General features: G+C 46.9%; 1 protein-coding gene across 1 annotated transcript; it reads right to left on the bottom strand.

Moving 5' to 3' along the window:
- Window positions 1-12: 12 nt before the first annotated feature.
- On the bottom strand, window positions 13-12,888 carry LOC104299881 (mitochondrial amidoxime reducing component 2). Its single transcript, XM_054170254.1, has 7 exons — window positions 12,591-12,888; window positions 12,185-12,358; window positions 6,339-6,501; window positions 4,519-4,659; window positions 3,206-3,267; window positions 2,983-3,054; window positions 13-2,159 (listed from the first exon to the last, which is right to left on the bottom strand). Exons 1-7 carry the CDS (start codon window positions 12,863-12,865, stop codon window positions 2,030-2,032), a joined length of 1,017 nt encoding a protein of 338 aa, XP_054026229.1. The 5' UTR covers window positions 12,866-12,888; the 3' UTR covers window positions 13-2,029.
- Window positions 12,889-18,232: the final 5,344 nt, after the last annotated feature.

Raw genomic sequence — 18,232 nt, 5'->3', positions numbered from 1 at the left:
GGAGCAACCTGACATATACTACATGATCTATACTGCATGATCTGTGTTACCTAAATCTTAATGTGGTGCTAAAACAAGAGTGGAAAAATACATGGCTAGAGGCAAAAACTCAGCTTTCTTTCCTTCCACTCCTTTGACTTAATGAGGAGACACGCACTTAACTAATTGTCCTGGCAGCCCAGCAGGTTGTCTTTGCTTAATAATGCCATCAGGAATTCCACAAGGTTTCAGCTTCTAATAATAAGGATCTTCAGCATCTGCTTTTTGAAAGTGAACCTCAGGATTCTTTTCCTTCGGGATTCTTTCCCTTTTCAGAAGATGCTTTTTCCTCTGGCTTCCTCTCACTAGTTGCTGCTTCAGGCTTGACAACAAACAAACACACAACACGCAGTCCAAACTGGGCACTTGTTTTGTCACAGAAAAACTCAAGACTGATGGAGCACTCTGTTAACCAAAGGCTATTTTGAGCACCTCTAAGTTCTCAATTTACAGAAAACTGCCTTCCCCATATGCCTGCTTCAGGCTTACCACTTACATCCATCTGGGCTTGTTCAAAGGCACAATGGATCTTCATTTAACAGGTCTGAGTTGCAAACGTGCAGCAAAATCCCAGTTTCATATTCACAACAGAAAAGAATCCAAAGACCAAATTGGGTCATGATTTGTCCTTCTTCACACTTGATTAGATTCCTCTTTATTGGCTAGTTCAGCAGTCTTTCTAGATCTAATAATCTACTACAAAGGAATAGGCAGCCAAGCATTTGAAAGATGGCTGGCTTTTGCCTTGGAGTCCACCTTTTCCTTACAAAATCAAAATAATGCTATCACACCTAGATCCTATCACACCTAGATCCTCCTGCCATAACCCAGCTAGTTTCCTCCCCTATCTGTTTATGCAGTATAAAATAGAGCAGAAAATATAACTACCAGCTTCCTACAAACAGCTGACATTTTGGTTAGAATAGGGGCAGGGGTGTGGGCAACCAGAGATCTAAATGGATAACCAGTAAGGATGTTAACACACTCAGTCCAAAACTGCAGCTTCCCAAACACCTGCTTAGGAGCCGGAATTCCTGTAACAAGAGATTCACTGAGCCAGACAGCAACCATGTGTGAACCCAGAGCCCTGCAACACGGGCCAGCACATGAGTTTGAATGGGATAGGCTGGGAAACAGATCACTCCCAACAGAATTTCTTCCCTTCCAATGTGCATAAGGTCTCTGACTCAGTGTAACAACTCAATTCTTTTATGTGAACTGGAAGTTCTATTGATAGGGTAGCAAATGCATTACTACTCTGCAGCCTCAGTGTTACAGTATGCCACATAGGAGAAGAAATTGATGGCTCAAACTCTGTCAAGCAGGTGGTCATAAACTAAACAAAACCACAGTCTTACACACTGTTAGCCAGAGATCACCCCTCAAGGCTAGAGCAGTATTTAGTCACCTAACAATCCCTCTCCTCCTGATACTGCTCCAATCTTCAGGAAACACCTGCAGGATAAGAAACACTGTAAAAAAACATCTCTAGATAGAGTAAGATGGTTAGGACTAAAGAAAGGTGGAGTCTAAGACAGAGCCTTGCCATTTGCACTCCATGTTCACTTGTAAAGGCAGCTCATTGACCAACATATTTACACCTGGCATGACTGTTTCTGTGGTTCTTTATAGGCACTGAATTTAACTAAGACATGATGTAAAGGCCTTGTGCATAATTCTGGCTTCTAACAGCAGGCTTGACATAAATTTTTTGGAGGTGTGATACTCAGTTGTGCTGTGAAGTCTGTTTGGGACCAATTTCTTCTGTCACAGCCTCCAGAAAATCTAAAGACATGGTTTCTATGTTTATGCTAGTAGATGACATGATCTGAAATCACTTTATAACCCCAAAGACCCCACTGCACCTTACAAAGGAACATGGCACAAAAAATACTGCAAGGAGTTTGAAAAGGTTATGCCGGTGGCAGTGTTCACAGGAAAACCATTTGCATATCAAAGTGAAAAAGCAATCTGCTCAGCAAAGTTTCTCTCATTGCTGGACCATCCTGTACACGGGGTCTCCAACTTGAATTGTTCCAGTTTTGTCAACAGCAAAGTATCTTCCAAAGAGAGGGCTGGATTTGTACAGGTGCTTCTCCGATGGATCACACAAGCGGTAACTGCGGAGACAGAGAGAGCACGTCTTCAGAATCAGTGGTAGCACATTCTAAACACCAAAGTACCAATGAGGAGAAAGAGGACATATGAATTGTGATGCCCTGTTTTAGTCACCATACCAGAGTCAAAAAATAAACATTATAATTAAGAGAAAAGAACAGCTCAAATGAAGATAAAAAGCTTGACTGGGGAAGGACTGCTTGGAAGAGCAAGTTAGGACAAGGGGCGATGGTTTTAAACCGGAGCAGGCTAGATTTAGGTTGGACACAGGAGGAAGTTCTTTACAATGAGAGTGGTGAAATGCTGCAACAGGTTGCCAAGGGATGTGGTTGAAGCTCTACCCTTGGAGACATTCAAGATCAGACTTGATGTGGCCCTGGGCAGCCTGATCTACTTGGAAGTGCCCCTGCTCACTGCAGTCGGGTTGGACAAGACAACCTTTGAGGGTCCCTTCCAACCTATTGCATTCTGTGAACTGTATTCACACATCTGTGTTTAATACACATACAAAAGACTTTACAAAGAGAAAACCCAAAGTTGCAAAGTCAGACCTTTAAATACCTGTTACCCTAGGCATTCACCCTAGCAGAGATGCAAGAGAGAGGGAATGCAAACTTTGCAAGAAAGCAGAACTCCCTGAACTTTCTTTGCCACGTAGAATGGCAGAAAGCAGAACAGAAGCCAATGCACACAGACCTTTACACTGAATTATTACATCCCACACATTCTTCAAATCACTTTTAAAACATTAGTCTAACATCTGTTGAGATCCAGCCTAAGCTCACTCCCAGAGCCTAAGCAGCCCTGGTTACTTTTTTTCACAACCTTTTCAACGTTTCCAGGGGCTCCTTCCTGTCCATGACTCCAGTGTCTGGGTTAACAGTTGTTAAAATGCACCTGCAATGACAGACAGCACCACATCAGTCATGGCTTCTCAGCATAAATCATTATATATGTATACAAAATAATCACAGAATCACAAAATTCTTATCATAAATCATATATATGATATGTACATGTATGTAAAATAATGGTGTCAAATGTTTACCTGGCACAGCACACTGTCCCTCTCAACTCCACATTGCCAATAAAAATCTCCTCCCAGGTGTCCTGAGGGAAGATAACATCATGTACACATTATAAACATCCACATGCAACCATTTGTCCAGGAGTGGCACAGTCCTTCCTAGAAGCAGCAGTACCACTTCAGATCATCATCTTTACTTGAACCTTCAAAGTAAGTGCAGTTACAGGCTGGACAGATGGGCAGAGTCCAAGGGCATGAGATTTAACACATCTAAGTGCTGGGTTCTACACATTGGCCACAACAATCCCATGCAGGCTGGGGTCAGAGTGGCTGGAGAGTGGCCAGGCAGAAAGGGACCTGGGGGTACTGGTTGATAGTAAGCTGAACATGAGCCTGCAGTGTGCCCAGGTGGCCAAGAAGGCCAATGGCATCCTGGCCTGGATCAGGAACAGTGTGGCCAGCAGGAGCAGGGAAGTCATTTTGCCCTGTACTCAGCACTGGTTAGGCCACACCTTGAGTCCTGTGTCCAGTTCTGGGCCCCTCAGTTTAGGAAAGATGTGGAGCTGCTGGAACATGTCCAGAGAAGGGCAACAAAGCTGGGGAGGGGTTTGGAGCACAGCCCTGTGAGGAGAGGCTGAGGGAGCTGGGGTTGCTTAGCCTGGAGAAGAGGAGGCTCAGGGCAGACCTTATTGCTGTCTACAACTACCTGAAGGGAGGTCATAGCCAGGTGGGGGTTGGTCTCTTCTCCCAGGCAACCAGCACCAGAACAAGAGGACACAGTCTCAAGCTGTGCCAGGGGAGGTTTAGGCTGGATGTTAGGAAGAAGTTCTTCACAGAAAGAGTGATTGGCTATTGGAATGGCTGCCCAGGGAGGTAGTGGAGTCACCATCACTGGAAGTGCTTAGGAAGAGACTGGATGGGGTGCTTGGTGCCATGATTTAGTTGATTAGATGGTGTTGGGTGATAGGTTGGATTTGATGATCTCAAAGGTCTTTTCCAACCTGGTTAATTCTATTCTACAGTATGGTACTACTTTAAAGAAACCTCCTCACTGAAGGGGGGATAAAAAAAATCTTAAACCCCCACAACTTCTTTTTTTAAAAAGGCAAAACTTTCAGAAGGCAAAAATAAAACCAATTTTAAATAGTTAACCCCCCCAAAATAAAAATAGATTTAAAAAATAACTTTAAGGGTTAAAAACCAATGTAACAATTTTTTAAACCACACCACCACCAACCACACAATAGCAGCTCTCCTAACCCATCACACAAGGAAACTGAATTAAAAGAAACACATTCAAGCCTTCAAAAATATACTTAAGACAGGTAGTTTACCTCCTCAAAAGCACTGCAATCTGTCACAAGAATGTTTGGCCTGAAGTTCTCTATCTTAACTTTCTTCTCCAGCCTGGTATTTAAATCTTCCAGTGAAGCTTCTGAGATGATCAAGACAGGGCTACAGTCTGGATAGGCAACCTATACAAACACAAGCAAATACTAAGGCTGCTGTGGAAGCTGCTGTAAAGAGCACAGGAGGAATGTTACTGTCCACCTATTAACCTGACTGTTGGGGCTGCTGCATTCACGTCCTGGGAGCAGGTTAAAAAGTAAACTAGCATGGCCTTTCCTATTTCAGCAACCACAGCAGGTCTGATTTGCTCAAAATGTAAAAATAAACCTCACTTACAGAATAAAACCAGAACTCTGTAAGCTATCCCAACTTCTTCCACAATAATACTGCATGCATGTCTCAGGCATTTATTATAGGTGTTACAGGCAGAGGTAATGTTAGGGCAAGTTATGAAAGGTACTTAAAATGTTTGTGGACTTGCTGAATTTATCTGGTTGACTACAATCAACTAAGCGTTTTGGTTTATGCTAAATAATGGCTCCAGCTTATCACACCACCAGGGGGAGTTCCACACACAGAATAGCAGTACTAAATTGCAACTGTCCATTTGTCAGCCCAAGTTTGCTTGGCAGTGAGAAGGCTGCCACTGTAGCCAACAGAGCCAATGACCAATACTGAAAGAAAACTCCAATGTATGCTACTTTCACAGCATTAAAAGAGATCAATCCTGGCAAGAACTTTAGTGTATAGCCCTCCTCCTGTCTTTCTCTTACATGTCTCTCATCAGACAAGCCTTTACAACACCACCAAGATGTGCTGAAATAATCAAAGAACCAATTTCACTCTCTTCACGTGCTTGGATGCCTGAATGTCATCCCTCCTAATGTGACATCCCTTTTGCTGAAACCTAGTCTTCTGTGTCTTACACAGTCTTAACTTTTTTCTATTCACTGAAGCACAAAAGGAATGCTACTCTGCAATGTAACAGTTCTTCTTTTAGGAAAGATGTTGACTTGCTGGAATGTGTCCAGAGAAGGGCAACAAAGCTGGGGAGGGGTTTGGAGCACAAGCCCTATGAGGAGAGACTGAGGGAGCTGGGGTTGCTTAGCCTGGACAAAAGGAGGCTCAGGGCAGACCTTATTGCTGCCTACAACTACTTGAAGGGAGGTGGTAGCCAGGTGGGGGTTGGTCTCTTCTCCCAGGCAACCTATGACAGAACGAGAAGACACAGTCTCATGCTGTGCCAGGGGAGGTTTAGGCTGGATGTTAGGAATAAGTTCTTCATAGAAAGAGTTATTGGCCATTGGAATGGGCTGCCCAGGGAGGTGGTGAAGTCACCATCACTGGAGGAGTTTAGGAAGAGACTGGATGGGGTGCTTGGTGCCATGGTTTAGTTGATTAGATGGTGTTGGGTGATAGGTTGGACTGGATGATCTCAAAGTTCTCTTCCAACCTGGTTAATTCTATTCTATTCTATTCTATTCTATTCTATTCTACTCTACTCTACTCTACTCTCTCTGACTAGCAGTATTAGATTCTTTAGCTGAGAATGGAAGATATTGGACTCGATGATATTGAGGTCTCTTCCAACCTTAGTGATACTGTGATAACTCAGAACAGGTTTAAAGCAACATTTAAGCAGCATCAGCATAGAAGAGGATGAGGCTCAAGATTCATGTGGTACAAGCAGACAACAACACGCCTTGCTGAACTGGGCTCAGTCATCAGTGATGTAATGGGCATGTTTTGATGGGTGGAAAACAGCTACAAGAAAGTACTTCTGAGAAAAAGAACATTCATTTACCTCATCTGTGGTTCGGAAAAGGTTTATCATGTCCTTTGACTTTCTTGGCAACATGGAGGGCTCAAAGTGCACCAGGCGATACGGCTCTGAATTCAGGAAAGCGGTGATCCACTGAGCCACTTCGTCTCCACAGTCCCTACCTTGAATATCCACTCCAAACACTCTGAAGGGTGACAAGACACATCAGCCAGTTAGCCAGAAAGCTGAAGGCTCAAACATGCTTATTGTTCACTGGCACACAGCTTGCTGTAGTAGTAGTAGCAGCAAGACAGAGTAAACAAACTGCCTGGATTATAACGAGGTGGGGATGGCATTCAACAAGTCCAAGTGCTGGGTGCTGCACTTTGGCCACGGCAACCCCATGGAGAGCTACAGGCTGGGGTCAGAGTATCTGGAGAGCTCCCAAACAGAGAGGGACCTGGGGGTGCTGATTGACAGCTGCCTAAACATGAGCCAGCAGTGTGCCCAGGTGGCCAAGAGGGCCAATGGCATCCTGGCCTGCATTAGGAACAGTGTGGCCAGCAGGAGCAAGGAAGTCATTGTGCCCCTGTACTCTGCGTTGGTTAGGCCACACCTTGAGTCCTGTGTCCAGTTCTGGGCCCCTCAGTTTAAGAAGGACATTGAGACACTTGAACGTGTCCAGAGAAGGGCAACAAGGCTGGGGAGAGGCCTTGAGCACAAGCCCTATGAGGAGAGGCTGAGGGAGCTGGGATTGTTTAGCCTGGAGAAGAGGAGGCTCAGGGGTGACCTCATTGCCCTCTACAACTACCTGAAAGGTGGTTGTAGCCAGGAAGGGGTTGGTCTCTTCTCCCAGGCAACCAGCACCAGAACAAGGGGACACAGTCTCAAGCTGCGCCAGGGGAGGTTTAGACTCGAGGTGAGGAGAAAGTTCTTCACAGAGAGAGTCGTTCATCATTGGAATGTGCTGCCCAGGGAGGTGGTGGAGTCGCCGTCCCTGGAGGCGTTCAAGAGGGGATTGGATGTGGCACTTAGTGCCATGGTCTAGTCATGAGGTCTGTGGTGACAGGTTGGACTCGATGATCCTCGAGGTCTCTTCCAACCTTAGTGATACTGTGATACTGTGATACTGAGGTGGCAGCTGGCTTCTGAATTTGGCACAAGGCCCTTCCCCAGCACGCAATCTCCTCATGGCCTTGTTTTGAAAGCTAAGTAACATGGATACAGCTAGATAATATCAGCTGCTTAAAGAATGAGCCCTTAGGTGTCCAGACCTAACTGTCACATCAATGACCAGTAACAAACCTACCCCTCTGCCATACTTTTCAAGCAAAAAAAAGTGTCTGCTCTTCCACTTGCATGCCACAGCAACATCAGAAGATTTCTGCCCAGAAATCATATCAAAAGCAGTTAATTTCAGAAAATGAATGACAGTTTGAAAGGATGTGGCATGTTACTGTAACTGACATTCAGAAATGTTATCACTTGTAGGTGTCCCTGATTGTTAAGGAAACTCTCCTTCAGATGTTAGTGCTGTAAACATTTAGCCAGAGCTGAGTGAACCTCTTCAGCTCAAACTCAGCATATAGGATAGCTCAGTTATCTTAAAAGAGTTTAAAGATTTACAATGGAAGCAAAGTCCACAGGGCATAAAGCCACTGGCAGCAGAACACAAACAAGTTTACGCAAGAAACACCTCCCTGCAATGAAAAGATAGCCCTCGAGTCAACCTTGCAATAAACTTCAAAGCTGATCCTAAACTCTCTCCAAAGTAGCAATTTTGACTCAAATGCACTGCAGTTTCCTCTACCTCTGCAATCATCTCCAGGACAACTTAAAGCATAGAAATGCTCAGGCAGTTCATCTAGCTTGAGCCCAGATCCTAGGAGCCCTCCTTTACTCACCACAGTGAGAGATGAATCAGTAGGCTGCTGGCAGAAACATCCCTGCTCTGTTTGCTGGGATCCCTTTAAGAACTCTGTGGCACAGGCAGGGACTAAATGCCATAGCCTAATACAGCATTCAACTACCTCTCTCCTCCCCTCACTCTCAGTCCCTGTGTGCCTTCTGTCTGGCAGGACAACAGAGGTGGTCTTACAACTTCCAGCATTGCTCTTTTCCACCCATAAGGCAGGCCTATCCTGAGCACTCGGTGGTATAGGGATCCATGGGAACAGATCACTCAATTAAGGTAATGCAATGGATACTGACCAGGACAGCAATGAAGAACACAAGGCTTCTTAACCAGAGGGCTATGCAAACCCTCTGATGTTTGCACAAATAGAAACTGTGCCTGCACAATGGCTTCAGTCCTACCCTTGACTCCCCCAAACACAAGCTGGTGAATAACCAGGTGAAGCCTGCAACTGGACATACCAGTTTTAAGGATCAGCATCTGTACAGGCTTTTGCAACCAGATGCACCACTGCATTACCTCAGCTGCCAGGCACAAGCCAGCACCAATCTGAAAGCATCATGCTTTGCCCTGGGCAGAATACATACAAATCTGTGCAGAGGGCCTTGCCAGCAGAGCACACCATGCAGTAAGCTACCTCCACTCACGAGCTGGAAGAGGAGAATCTAGCAACAAAAGCCAAATCTTCACTTGGCTTGAGTATGGTACTACTCTTAAACCACATTCTTACAGTGGCTGAATGGGTCAGAAAGAATCAGCCTTGAGCTGACAAATGGCCAATGGCTTAAGCACACCAGAGTCATACAAAATCTCATGATTCCTCCTGAGAAGGTAATGTTTTGACATGGGTATTGCTGATTTCATATCCTGTGATGCCACCTACAACACCAAACAACTTGGTAACTTTTAAAGTCCATTTACATGCATCTTAATTTTGATTATTTGCATTCCCAAATGCTAACAACTTTAAAGCCAGAGGGTGCCTAAAAGGAGGTTGTAGAGAGATGAGGGTTGGTCTCTTCTCTGTAGTAACAGGTGATAGAACATGAGGAAATGGCCTGAAATTGTGCCAGGGAAGGGTTAGATTGGATATTAGGAAATATTTCTTTACTGAAAGAGTGTTCAGGCTTTGGAATAGGTTACCCAGGAAAGTGGTGGAGTCACCATGCCTGAAGGTGTTCCAGAAATGCGTGGACATGGCACTGTGGGATGTATTTTAATGGCTGTGGTCATCTTAAGTTGACAGTTGGACTCAGTGATCTTGGAAGTCTTTTCCAACCAAAACAATTCTATGACCAAGGTTAAAAAAATCAAGAGAAGAGGAAATAAAGATCTAGAACAGGAAAATCCAAGGCAATTTTTTATTACTGAAATGTATTTAGTCTACCTTAAATGTTTTTCTAATGGCACAACAAGTTTTGGAAAGACACCTTGAAAACTGCATGGTTTTGTAGTGTATGTCATTGACTAACAGGCAGGCATCTGGGTGGATTTGTAAAACACTGACCTGTTTCTCCAGGAGAAATGGTATCATTTGTAACTTGCACCTGCCTTATCTTATATAAACAGAGATACTGAGCTGTGCTGATCAAGGATTTCCAAAGCAACAGATTTATGCTAAAAGATAACAAATGCAGTTCCTTTGCAGCACTCTTTTAGTTTTAATCATAGCAGCTGGCACATTAACTTTCTCTGCTATCCAAACACTTACCAGTAACTTTGTAGGGTCTAACGCTCTACACAGTTACTAAATAGTTTTACATATTAGTTGCTATTTTTGGTAGAGGTTTTTTTGCTTCCCTCTGGCAATTTCCAGCATGAATTTCAATACATGCATAAAATACCCAGGCCTGCATTCATACACAACCCCCTAGGCACACAACTAAATCATAGAATGCTTCGGGTTGGAAGGGACCTTAAAAGATCATCTAGCTCTAACCCCCTACCATGGACAGGGACACCTTCCACTAGACCAGGTTGCTCAAGACCCTGTCCAACCTGGCCTTGAACACCTCCAGGGAGGAGTCACCCACAACTTCTCTGGATAACCCGCTGCAGTGCCTCACCTCCCTCACTGTAAAAAAATTCTTCCCAATATCCACCCCAAATGTAACCTCTTCCAGCTCAAAGCCATTCCCCCTTATCCTACTACCACGAGCCCTTGCAAAAAGGTTTCTCCCTAGCTTTCTGGTAGACTCCTTCAGGTACTGGAAGGCTGCTATACGGTTTCCCCAGTCTTCTCCAACTAAAAAGCCTCAACTCTCGCTGCTTGTCCCCACAAGGGTGGTGCTCCAGCCCTCTCATCATCTTTGTGTCCTTCCTCTGGACCCACTCCAACAGTCTGCTGTCCTTCCTGTGCTGGGGACACCAGAACTGGACACAGTACTCCATGTGGCATCTCATGAGAGCAGAGTAGATGGGAAGAATGACCTCCCTTGTCCTGCTGGTCACACTGCTTTTGATGCAACCCAGGATACGGTAGGCCTTCTGCCTATGTTTGTATTCACCTGAAATCCCTTTAAGATAGCACCTACAGTGAAAGGCCTCTCTTTGGGGTTGTTCATCTTCTCCCTGTGAACACAGAGCGAGCTTCTGGCACCCAACTTTTTCATTTAGGCACCTCAGTTAAATGCCTACAGAAGTGCAAGAATCTAAACTCTGACACCTCACTAATTCCAAATGGGCAGTGTGTACCCAAAAATGCCAATGCATATACTAGCAGTGACCAAGAAATACCAATGAGCATGACTGAGGCTGTGAGATGCAATTGCTCATCCAAGCAAAAATGAAATCACTAGAAGTAAACCACATGTGCAAACATGACATTCTATGAAGGCTGAAGATCACAGTTAAGAATGTATGACCTCTGAATACTGTGTCATCTTTTCCTGAGATCTGTTTTCACCAGTTGTTAGTAGATCGAATCCAGACCTTTGGTTATGACAATGAGTCCTGGTTTCCTGTAAGTTTGTACATAAACCATGGCAGAGAATTTCACAGTATCAAAAAATGGTTTGGGTTGGAAGGCACTTTTAAAAGATAATGTAGTCCAACCTCCCTGCCATGGGTAAGGACATCTTCCACTGGCTCAGGTTGTTCAAAGCTCTGTCCAACCTGGCCTTGGACATGTAAAATTATGGGGCATCCAAGACTTCCCTAGGCAACTGACTCTACTGTCTCACCACTCTCATCATAATAAAAACATTTTTATGTGTGATCTAAACCCACTCATGTTTAGTCTAAAGCCACTTCTCCTCGTCCTGTTAGTACAGGCCCTGATCTGAGCTCTCTATCCATGATGCTGATGGTGAGGCAGGTGAAAGAAACAGAAACACTAAACTTTCACCCTCTAATTTCTGCATAAGGCATCTTCAAACACAGAGGGGATACATTATAAAATGTACATTATTCTCCAGTTCTAGTGGTAAAATCAGACCATTTGAAATTGCCTATTTTGCCATGTAATCAGGAAAATGAAGCCCTACAATTCAGGCATCATTGAACAAGGAATAGAATAGAATAGAATAGAATAGGTTGGAAGAGACCTTCAAGATCATCGCATCCAACCTATCACCCAACACCACCTAATCAACTAAACCATGGCACCAAGCACCCCATCCAGTCTCCTCCTAAACACCTCCAGTGATGGTGACTCTACCACCTCCCCGGGCAGCACATTCCAATGGGCAATCACTCTCTGTGTGTAAAACTTTCTTCTCACCTCCAACCTAAACCTCCCCTGGCACAGCCTGAGACTGTGTCCTCTTGTTCTGGTGCTGATTGCCTGGGAGAAGAGACCAGCCCCCGCCTGTCTACAACCTCCCTTCAGGTAGTTGTAGAGAGCAGTAAGGTCTCCCCTGAGCCTCCTCTTCACCAGGCTAAGCAATCCCAGCTCCCTCAATCTCTTGAAAAGCAAAGCATGTAAGCAAGGGTATTTGTAGAGAACGGAGGGGAAAAACTCTTCCTTGATTACCTGCAGTTCCGCACGGGGTTTTTCCTGGGGAGTTTTACTGGCACGGACAGCGGCTTCATATCCGGGGCCTCCAAGATCATGTGCCCATTTTCACTGCTGATAGAAATGAGGACCAGCCGCGGCTCCTGGCGAGCTGTGACCATGTGCCCGTCTTCCTTTGTCACAAGCCAAAACCTGCAGCGCAGCAAGGGCCAGACGCACGTGGAACAATGTTAGAGGCCAATGCCAGGCGCAGGGCGCTCCGGCCGGGGGAGGGCACGGCAGTGCCAGCGCAACGGATGCCTCTTCAAAAGCGCCGAAAAGAACACCCAACAAACGTGGGGCCCGAATCGGGACCCGGCAGCGGGGTCTGCCCCAGCCCGGGCCGGACAGGTGCGCGGCGCCCCCCCGCCCGCCCCCGCCGTACCTGTCCCGCAGCTCCCCGCTCCGCAGCCCCATGGGCGTCACCTCCGCCTTCCGCACCGCCACCCCTCGGCACGACTTCACCGGGTACACGGAGAGGCTCAGCACCGTCCCCACCCGCTGCAGACGGCCGCGGCGCTTCCCCGCCCTGCTCCGCCCGCCAGCCCAGCGCCAGGCCCCCAGCAAGGCGCCCAGCACCGCCGCCACCGCCGCCCCCCATAGCCAGAGCGGCCGCGCCGCCCGCAGCGACAAGGCCGCCGCGCCCCGCGCCCCGCTCATGGCGACCCAGCAGCGGCGGCGGAGCGGCAGCTGAAAGGGCCGAAGTCAAGGCCTGGGGGCGGGCCGCGGGCTGGCGACCGCCTCCCTCCAGCCGCGCCGATCCTGGCGTCCAACGGGACTGGCAGCGAGGCCCTTGCGGGGGTGGTCCTGGCACCTGCCGCTGCACGGGGCCGAGGGCACTGGGGGAAGGGAGAGTGCAGTCCCAGCGTGGAAATAAAATACCGAGCACACGCTGTCAGTACCCAGCTTGACAAAACAGAGGCAGCAGATGCTGTTCTTCTAGACTCCGGGCTGTTATTCAGAGCAATGTTGCTGAAGGGTACGAACCCTGTAGAGATAGGCGTAGGTGAAAATACTTTTTGGCTTCGCTGTGGTGAGACCTCACCCAGAGTACTGCGTCCAACTCTGCAGCCTTCAGCACAAGACGGTCGTGAACCTGTTGGTGTGGGTCTGGAGAAGGGCCACAAACGTGATCAGAGGCCTGAACCACCTCTTCTGTGAAGAAAGGCTGAGTGGGAGGTGCTGAGTAAAGAAGGCTCTGGGGAGACCTTATTGCAGAGTTGAAGTACAAGGGGACACAGAAGAAAGGTGTGAACTTTTTAGCAGGGCCTGTTGAGACAGGGCACGGGGTAATGGCTTTAAATTAAAAGAAGATAGATTTATATTGACAGAAGATGGTTTTTTTCACAGTGAGGATGGTGAAACACTGGCATAGGTTGCCCAGATTGGTGGCAGATGCCCCACCATCCCTGGAAACATTCAAGGTCTGGTTGGCCTTGAGCAACCTGATCCAGTTAAAGATATTCCTGGTTGGGACTAGATGACCTTTAAAGGTCCCTTCCAAACCAAACCATTCTATGATTCTGTGAAATTCAGCCATTTGATTTGACTGAGCTAAGTGGGAAACAGGTGGTTGGAGGTGGAAAGCTGGTGTGGGCAGTAGCAAATTACAGCACTTGAGGTTAGAGCAGGGAGTCTTGTGCTGTTTGGCTACCTTGGGGTGTCTGCCACCTCCAGCTGCTTGGTACCAAACTCATGAGAGCCTCTCCCAGAACTTTGCTCTTGTTGTCAAAAGTCATTGGGATGTCACTTTGTGGAGTACCTGTCTGTGAGTCAGATGTGACAACACAGAACAGGCTGGAGTGGCAAAAGCTGCTGTCATCACAGGTGTCTCCTCGTGGTCAAAGCAAGAGCCTTGGCTGTTGACTTCCTCCAGCTCCTCCGTTCAGACTTGCAGGGATCTGAAGCCAAACTCACAAATCAAAATTTTTAGGGTCAGTGTGCTGAGACCAAAGACCCAGCAGGTGGGAGACAAGGAACCTCTCAGGCTTTGGGCATTTCTGAAGGATTCAGACAGCCCAGCCACAATGGATTAGTGGAAGCAGTGCATCAGCAGCATCCTGGAGGACAGGAAGATTGAAGATGCAGCTATCATGGGCCAAGAGCTCTCTTCATACCTGCCTCACCTGAAGAAGTAAGCTTGATCACAGGCCAGGATCAGAAAATGTTCCTGCGAACAGGAATCACCCTAGCTGGCAAAAAGTGCATCGTGATTCTTGACAACCTGCTGGCTGCCTACTGGGCACCACTGAAAAGAGACTGGCTCCTTGTTCTTGACACCCACTCTTCAGATATTTGTAGACATTAGTAAGATCCCCTGTCAGCCTTCTCAAGACTAAACAGCCCCGTGTCTCTCAGTCTTTCTTCACAGAACAGATGTTTGAGTCCCTTAATCATCCCTGTAGCTCTCTGTTGGACTCTCTCCAGTCTTGTCTCTCTTGAACTGGGGAGCCCAAAACTGGATAGAGAATTCGAGTGTGGTCTCACCAGGGCAGAGGGGAGGGGAGGAGAACCTCCCTAGACCTGCTGGAGACACTTTTCTTGATGCACCCCAGGATACCATTGGCCCTCTTGGCCACAAGGGTGCATTGCTGTCCCATGGATAACTAGGACTCCGAGGTCTTTCTGCATGGAGCTGCTTTCCAGCAGGATTACGTCTAGCCTGTACTAGTGCCTGGTATTTGTCCTCCCCAGATGCAGGAGTCTATGCTTGTCCTTACTGAACTTCAAGAGGTTCCCCTTTGCCCAGCTCTCCAGCCTGTGCAGATCTCACTGGATGGCAGCACAGCCTTCTGGTGTGTCAGCTACCCCTCCCAGTTTTGTCTCATCCGTGACCTTGCTGAAGGTACACTCAATCCCCTCATCCAGATCACTGATGAAGACGTGGAACAAAACTGGACCCAGTACTGATCGTGGGGAACACCACTGGCCACAGGCCTCCAGCTGGACTCTGTGCTGCTGATCACAATCCTCTGAATTCACCAGGACAATACAGAAATTGTTGTTCCAGGCAAGTGTTCAGCCCAGTATTAATTAACACAGGCTAAGGATATTACAAGTTTTCCTTACGTTTTGTGTGATTCTCCAGGTCAGTATTTTGTATCCGTCAGGCAGCTTTAGGAGCCTGAATGGCCAGAGTAGATCTGCCTGTCACCCGGGAGAACAGGGAAGGTAACCAAAGGAAAGGCTTTACTGGGGAGCACTGTATCTGTTCTGCAGCACAAGGACTAACAAACTCCTGCAGTTATGGTTTAACAGCCATCACAGAGAAGGATGGAATTTACCAAGGACAGGAAACTCTCCACCCTAACTCAGGCACAGCTGAAAAAGCAATCTGATGCTAGATTAGTCTCCCAGGAAAGGAAGGCGCAAGGATTCCTTCATGGGCAGCAGGAAGAGAAATGCAGAAAGCATGAGGAAGCCAAGTACCCACATCATGCTGGAGCTGGGGTCCAAGGCAACTCCTGAGGGAGGTCATTCCAGTCTGTGACTCCTGTTCCCTGTGCATTTGAAACAACACAGCCTGCCTTAAGAAGTCGTGATCTCTGCAGTGGAGGATGAGATTCAGAAGCAAGAAGTGACTGTGGCTCATCCCCTTCCCTCCAATGAAGCATCCTTAACATTTCCAAGGCACAGCAAGAACCTCAAGGCAAAGTGTAAAGCATTTGTAGTAGCTGGAGGAAAATAAACAACACAAGAACAATATTCCTATGGCTTTACACTTGAAATACCTGCACACAGGAGGCTCAGGGTTCAGCTGGGTAGAAAACATTGGTATGCAGAGACGCACATTCCACTCCTGGGCCTCAACATCCTGAAGATGGGGCCGGACAAACCAGGAGGCCAGCCTAAGGGAGGGCAGGAAATCCCTGCAGGAGATGAGGCAGAACAGCGAGGCGGGCTCACAAGGCTGGAAATATCTCTTTTTTTCCCAGGAGATGGCACTAAAGGACAATTGCGATTCAGCCGGCAGAGCGCAGAGGAAACTGCTAGCGCCCTGAACTGTTCCTCAGGCAATTTGCACTGCACTGCAAGCCCTTCCTTGTTACTCAGAAGCAAACCTCTGTTCATAGCGTCTGTGCTTTTAGCAAGGGTGATGATATCAGTCTTTTACACCTCCATACAACAGGTAACTAAAAGCTTTCTGCTTACCATTGCAGGATCCCACTCGCAGCCCCGAAGATTCACCCAGGTTGGAGAAGAGGAGGCTGAGGGGAAACCTTGTGGCTCTCGACAACTACCTGAAAGGAGGTTGGAGTGAGGTGGGTGTTGGCTTCTCCTCCCTTGTATCAAGTGAAGAATGAAAGGAAAAGAGCTCTACTTGTGCCAGGGGAAATCTAGATTGGATATTAGGAAACATTTCTTTACTGCAAGAGTGGTCAGGAATTGGAACAGGCTGCCCAAGTAGCTGGTGGAGCCACTGTCTCCGGAAGTGTTAAAACCAAAATGTAGACTTGGCACTTCAGGATGTGGTTTAGTGGACATAGTGGTGTTGGGTTGACAGTTGGACTTGATGATCTCAGAGGTTTCTTCCAACCATAATGATTCTATAAGTCTGTTCTATTATTCTATGACCCTAAGAGACAGCAGGGTCAACATCAAGTTTGCATTGGGTTGCTCTCCACTTTGTGCAGTCATGCCTTGAGACCCTCCAGGGAGAGACATTCCCCAGCCTCCTGAAGTACCTTCTTTTCATACTTAAATTATCATATTAATGGGGGGGGTGGGAGGGTGGGGTTTCCCTTGTGTCTGGTGGAGTCACCATCATTGGAGGTGTTTAGGAAGAGACTTGATAGGGTGCTTGGTTGCATGGTTTAGTTGATTAGGTGGTGTTGGATGATGGGTTGGACACGATGATCTTGAAGGTCTCTTCCAACCTGGTCTGGTCTATTCTAGTCTAGTCTAGTCTAGTCTAGTCTAGTCTAGTCTAATTCTATCCAGCTTCAATTTGTGACCATGACCTCTTCCTGCCAGGCTGCAGACCTCAGCCTGTCTCCATTTTGTTTGACAAGCTGCTGTCAGGTCCCTCCTACGTCTTCCCTTCTCCAGCTGAATAAGCCTACAGGTGTCAAAAGAATGAGCATCACTCTGATCTCAGGCTAGACTTCACCTCAAAACAGTCCTGGCAGGCTGGAAGGGAAGAATCGTATTCCTTTACTTTCTTTACATTTAATTATCTCAATTAATCTACACGCTCTTTAGGGTCTCTCCTGCTCCTTGAAGAAAAAGGATTTCCAAAGCATACTCTGTACAGGTAGCTGTGGCAACTTGGTACATATTTTAGGACTATTTTTGTCTCAGAAGAGGTCAGTGCCTAGCTAACAAGGGACTTAGGATACAGAAAAGGAGACAACTGGTTTTACAGCACCCCAACACCAGACCTTTCCCATTTCCAATCTTACAGACAGGCAGAGGACAGTAAGGTCATTCACCCCTGAAGTGAACCTTGGCCTGGGACTGGCAAAGCCCTGGAAGTGCTGAAGTGATGTGGTGTGGTACAGCTCTCTGCAGTTAACAAAACTTCAAAAGCAAGCTGTGCAAGTGTGCTTCCTTGCTGCTAATGTTACAGGACAAAGGACAATAGCTATGAGTCCTCCACCATTTCCTCAGAGCCTACAGCAAACCAGAGCAGTAATTAAATGCTTTGGCAAAACCAGTAGAAATAAGCTTTATTTTGCTCTGTGACTCATTGAGCAGGCACTGGGAATAGCCAGGGATTTGATTTAAAAGTGACTTGCCAGGCTGTCAGGCCAGTGGAGTTCATCACAGAGGGAAACTTAGATGAGTTGACTGCTTCTTGCCACTCTTACATGTACTCAGCTTTCCAAACTTATGTACCCTGCTGTATTTTTTAAAACAGTGAAAAGTGGGCAGAAGTCTGAAGGGAACCAGGTAGCACAGCAGCATGCCACTGAAAACAAAAAGCTGTGAGGTGAAGTGATGGCTAGAGGTGCCAAGCAAGTGCCTGAAAGGAGGAACATAGTTCATCCAACTCAAACATCAGATCAAATCTTCCCTGTGTACCTG

The sequence above is a fragment of the Dryobates pubescens genome, chromosome 2, assembly GCF_014839835.1.
Source record: "Dryobates pubescens isolate bDryPub1 chromosome 2, bDryPub1.pri, whole genome shotgun sequence".
NCBI classification, from domain to species: Eukaryota; Metazoa; Chordata; class Aves; order Piciformes; family Picidae; genus Dryobates; species Dryobates pubescens.
Note: the sequence above shows the minus strand (reverse complement) of the source record. Positions and strands in the feature narration are given on the sequence as shown.

What these genes read in the sequence shown, in the direction of transcription:
- LOC104299881 (XM_054170254.1), bottom strand. Translation starts at nt 12,865, where the DNA reads ATGAGCGGGGCGCGGGGCGCGGCGGCCTTGTCGCTGCGGGCGGCGCGG. An exon ending in AACCCCGTGCGGAACTGCAG is followed by an intron (nt 6,502 to 12,184) that starts GTAATCAAGGAA and finishes GTCACCCTTCAG; the next exon opens with AGTGTTTGGAGTGGATATTC. An exon ending in TTTTCCGAACCACAGATGAG is followed by an intron (nt 4,660 to 6,338) that starts GTAAATGAATGT and finishes GTGTTTGTATAG; the next exon opens with GTTGCCTATCCAGACTGTAG.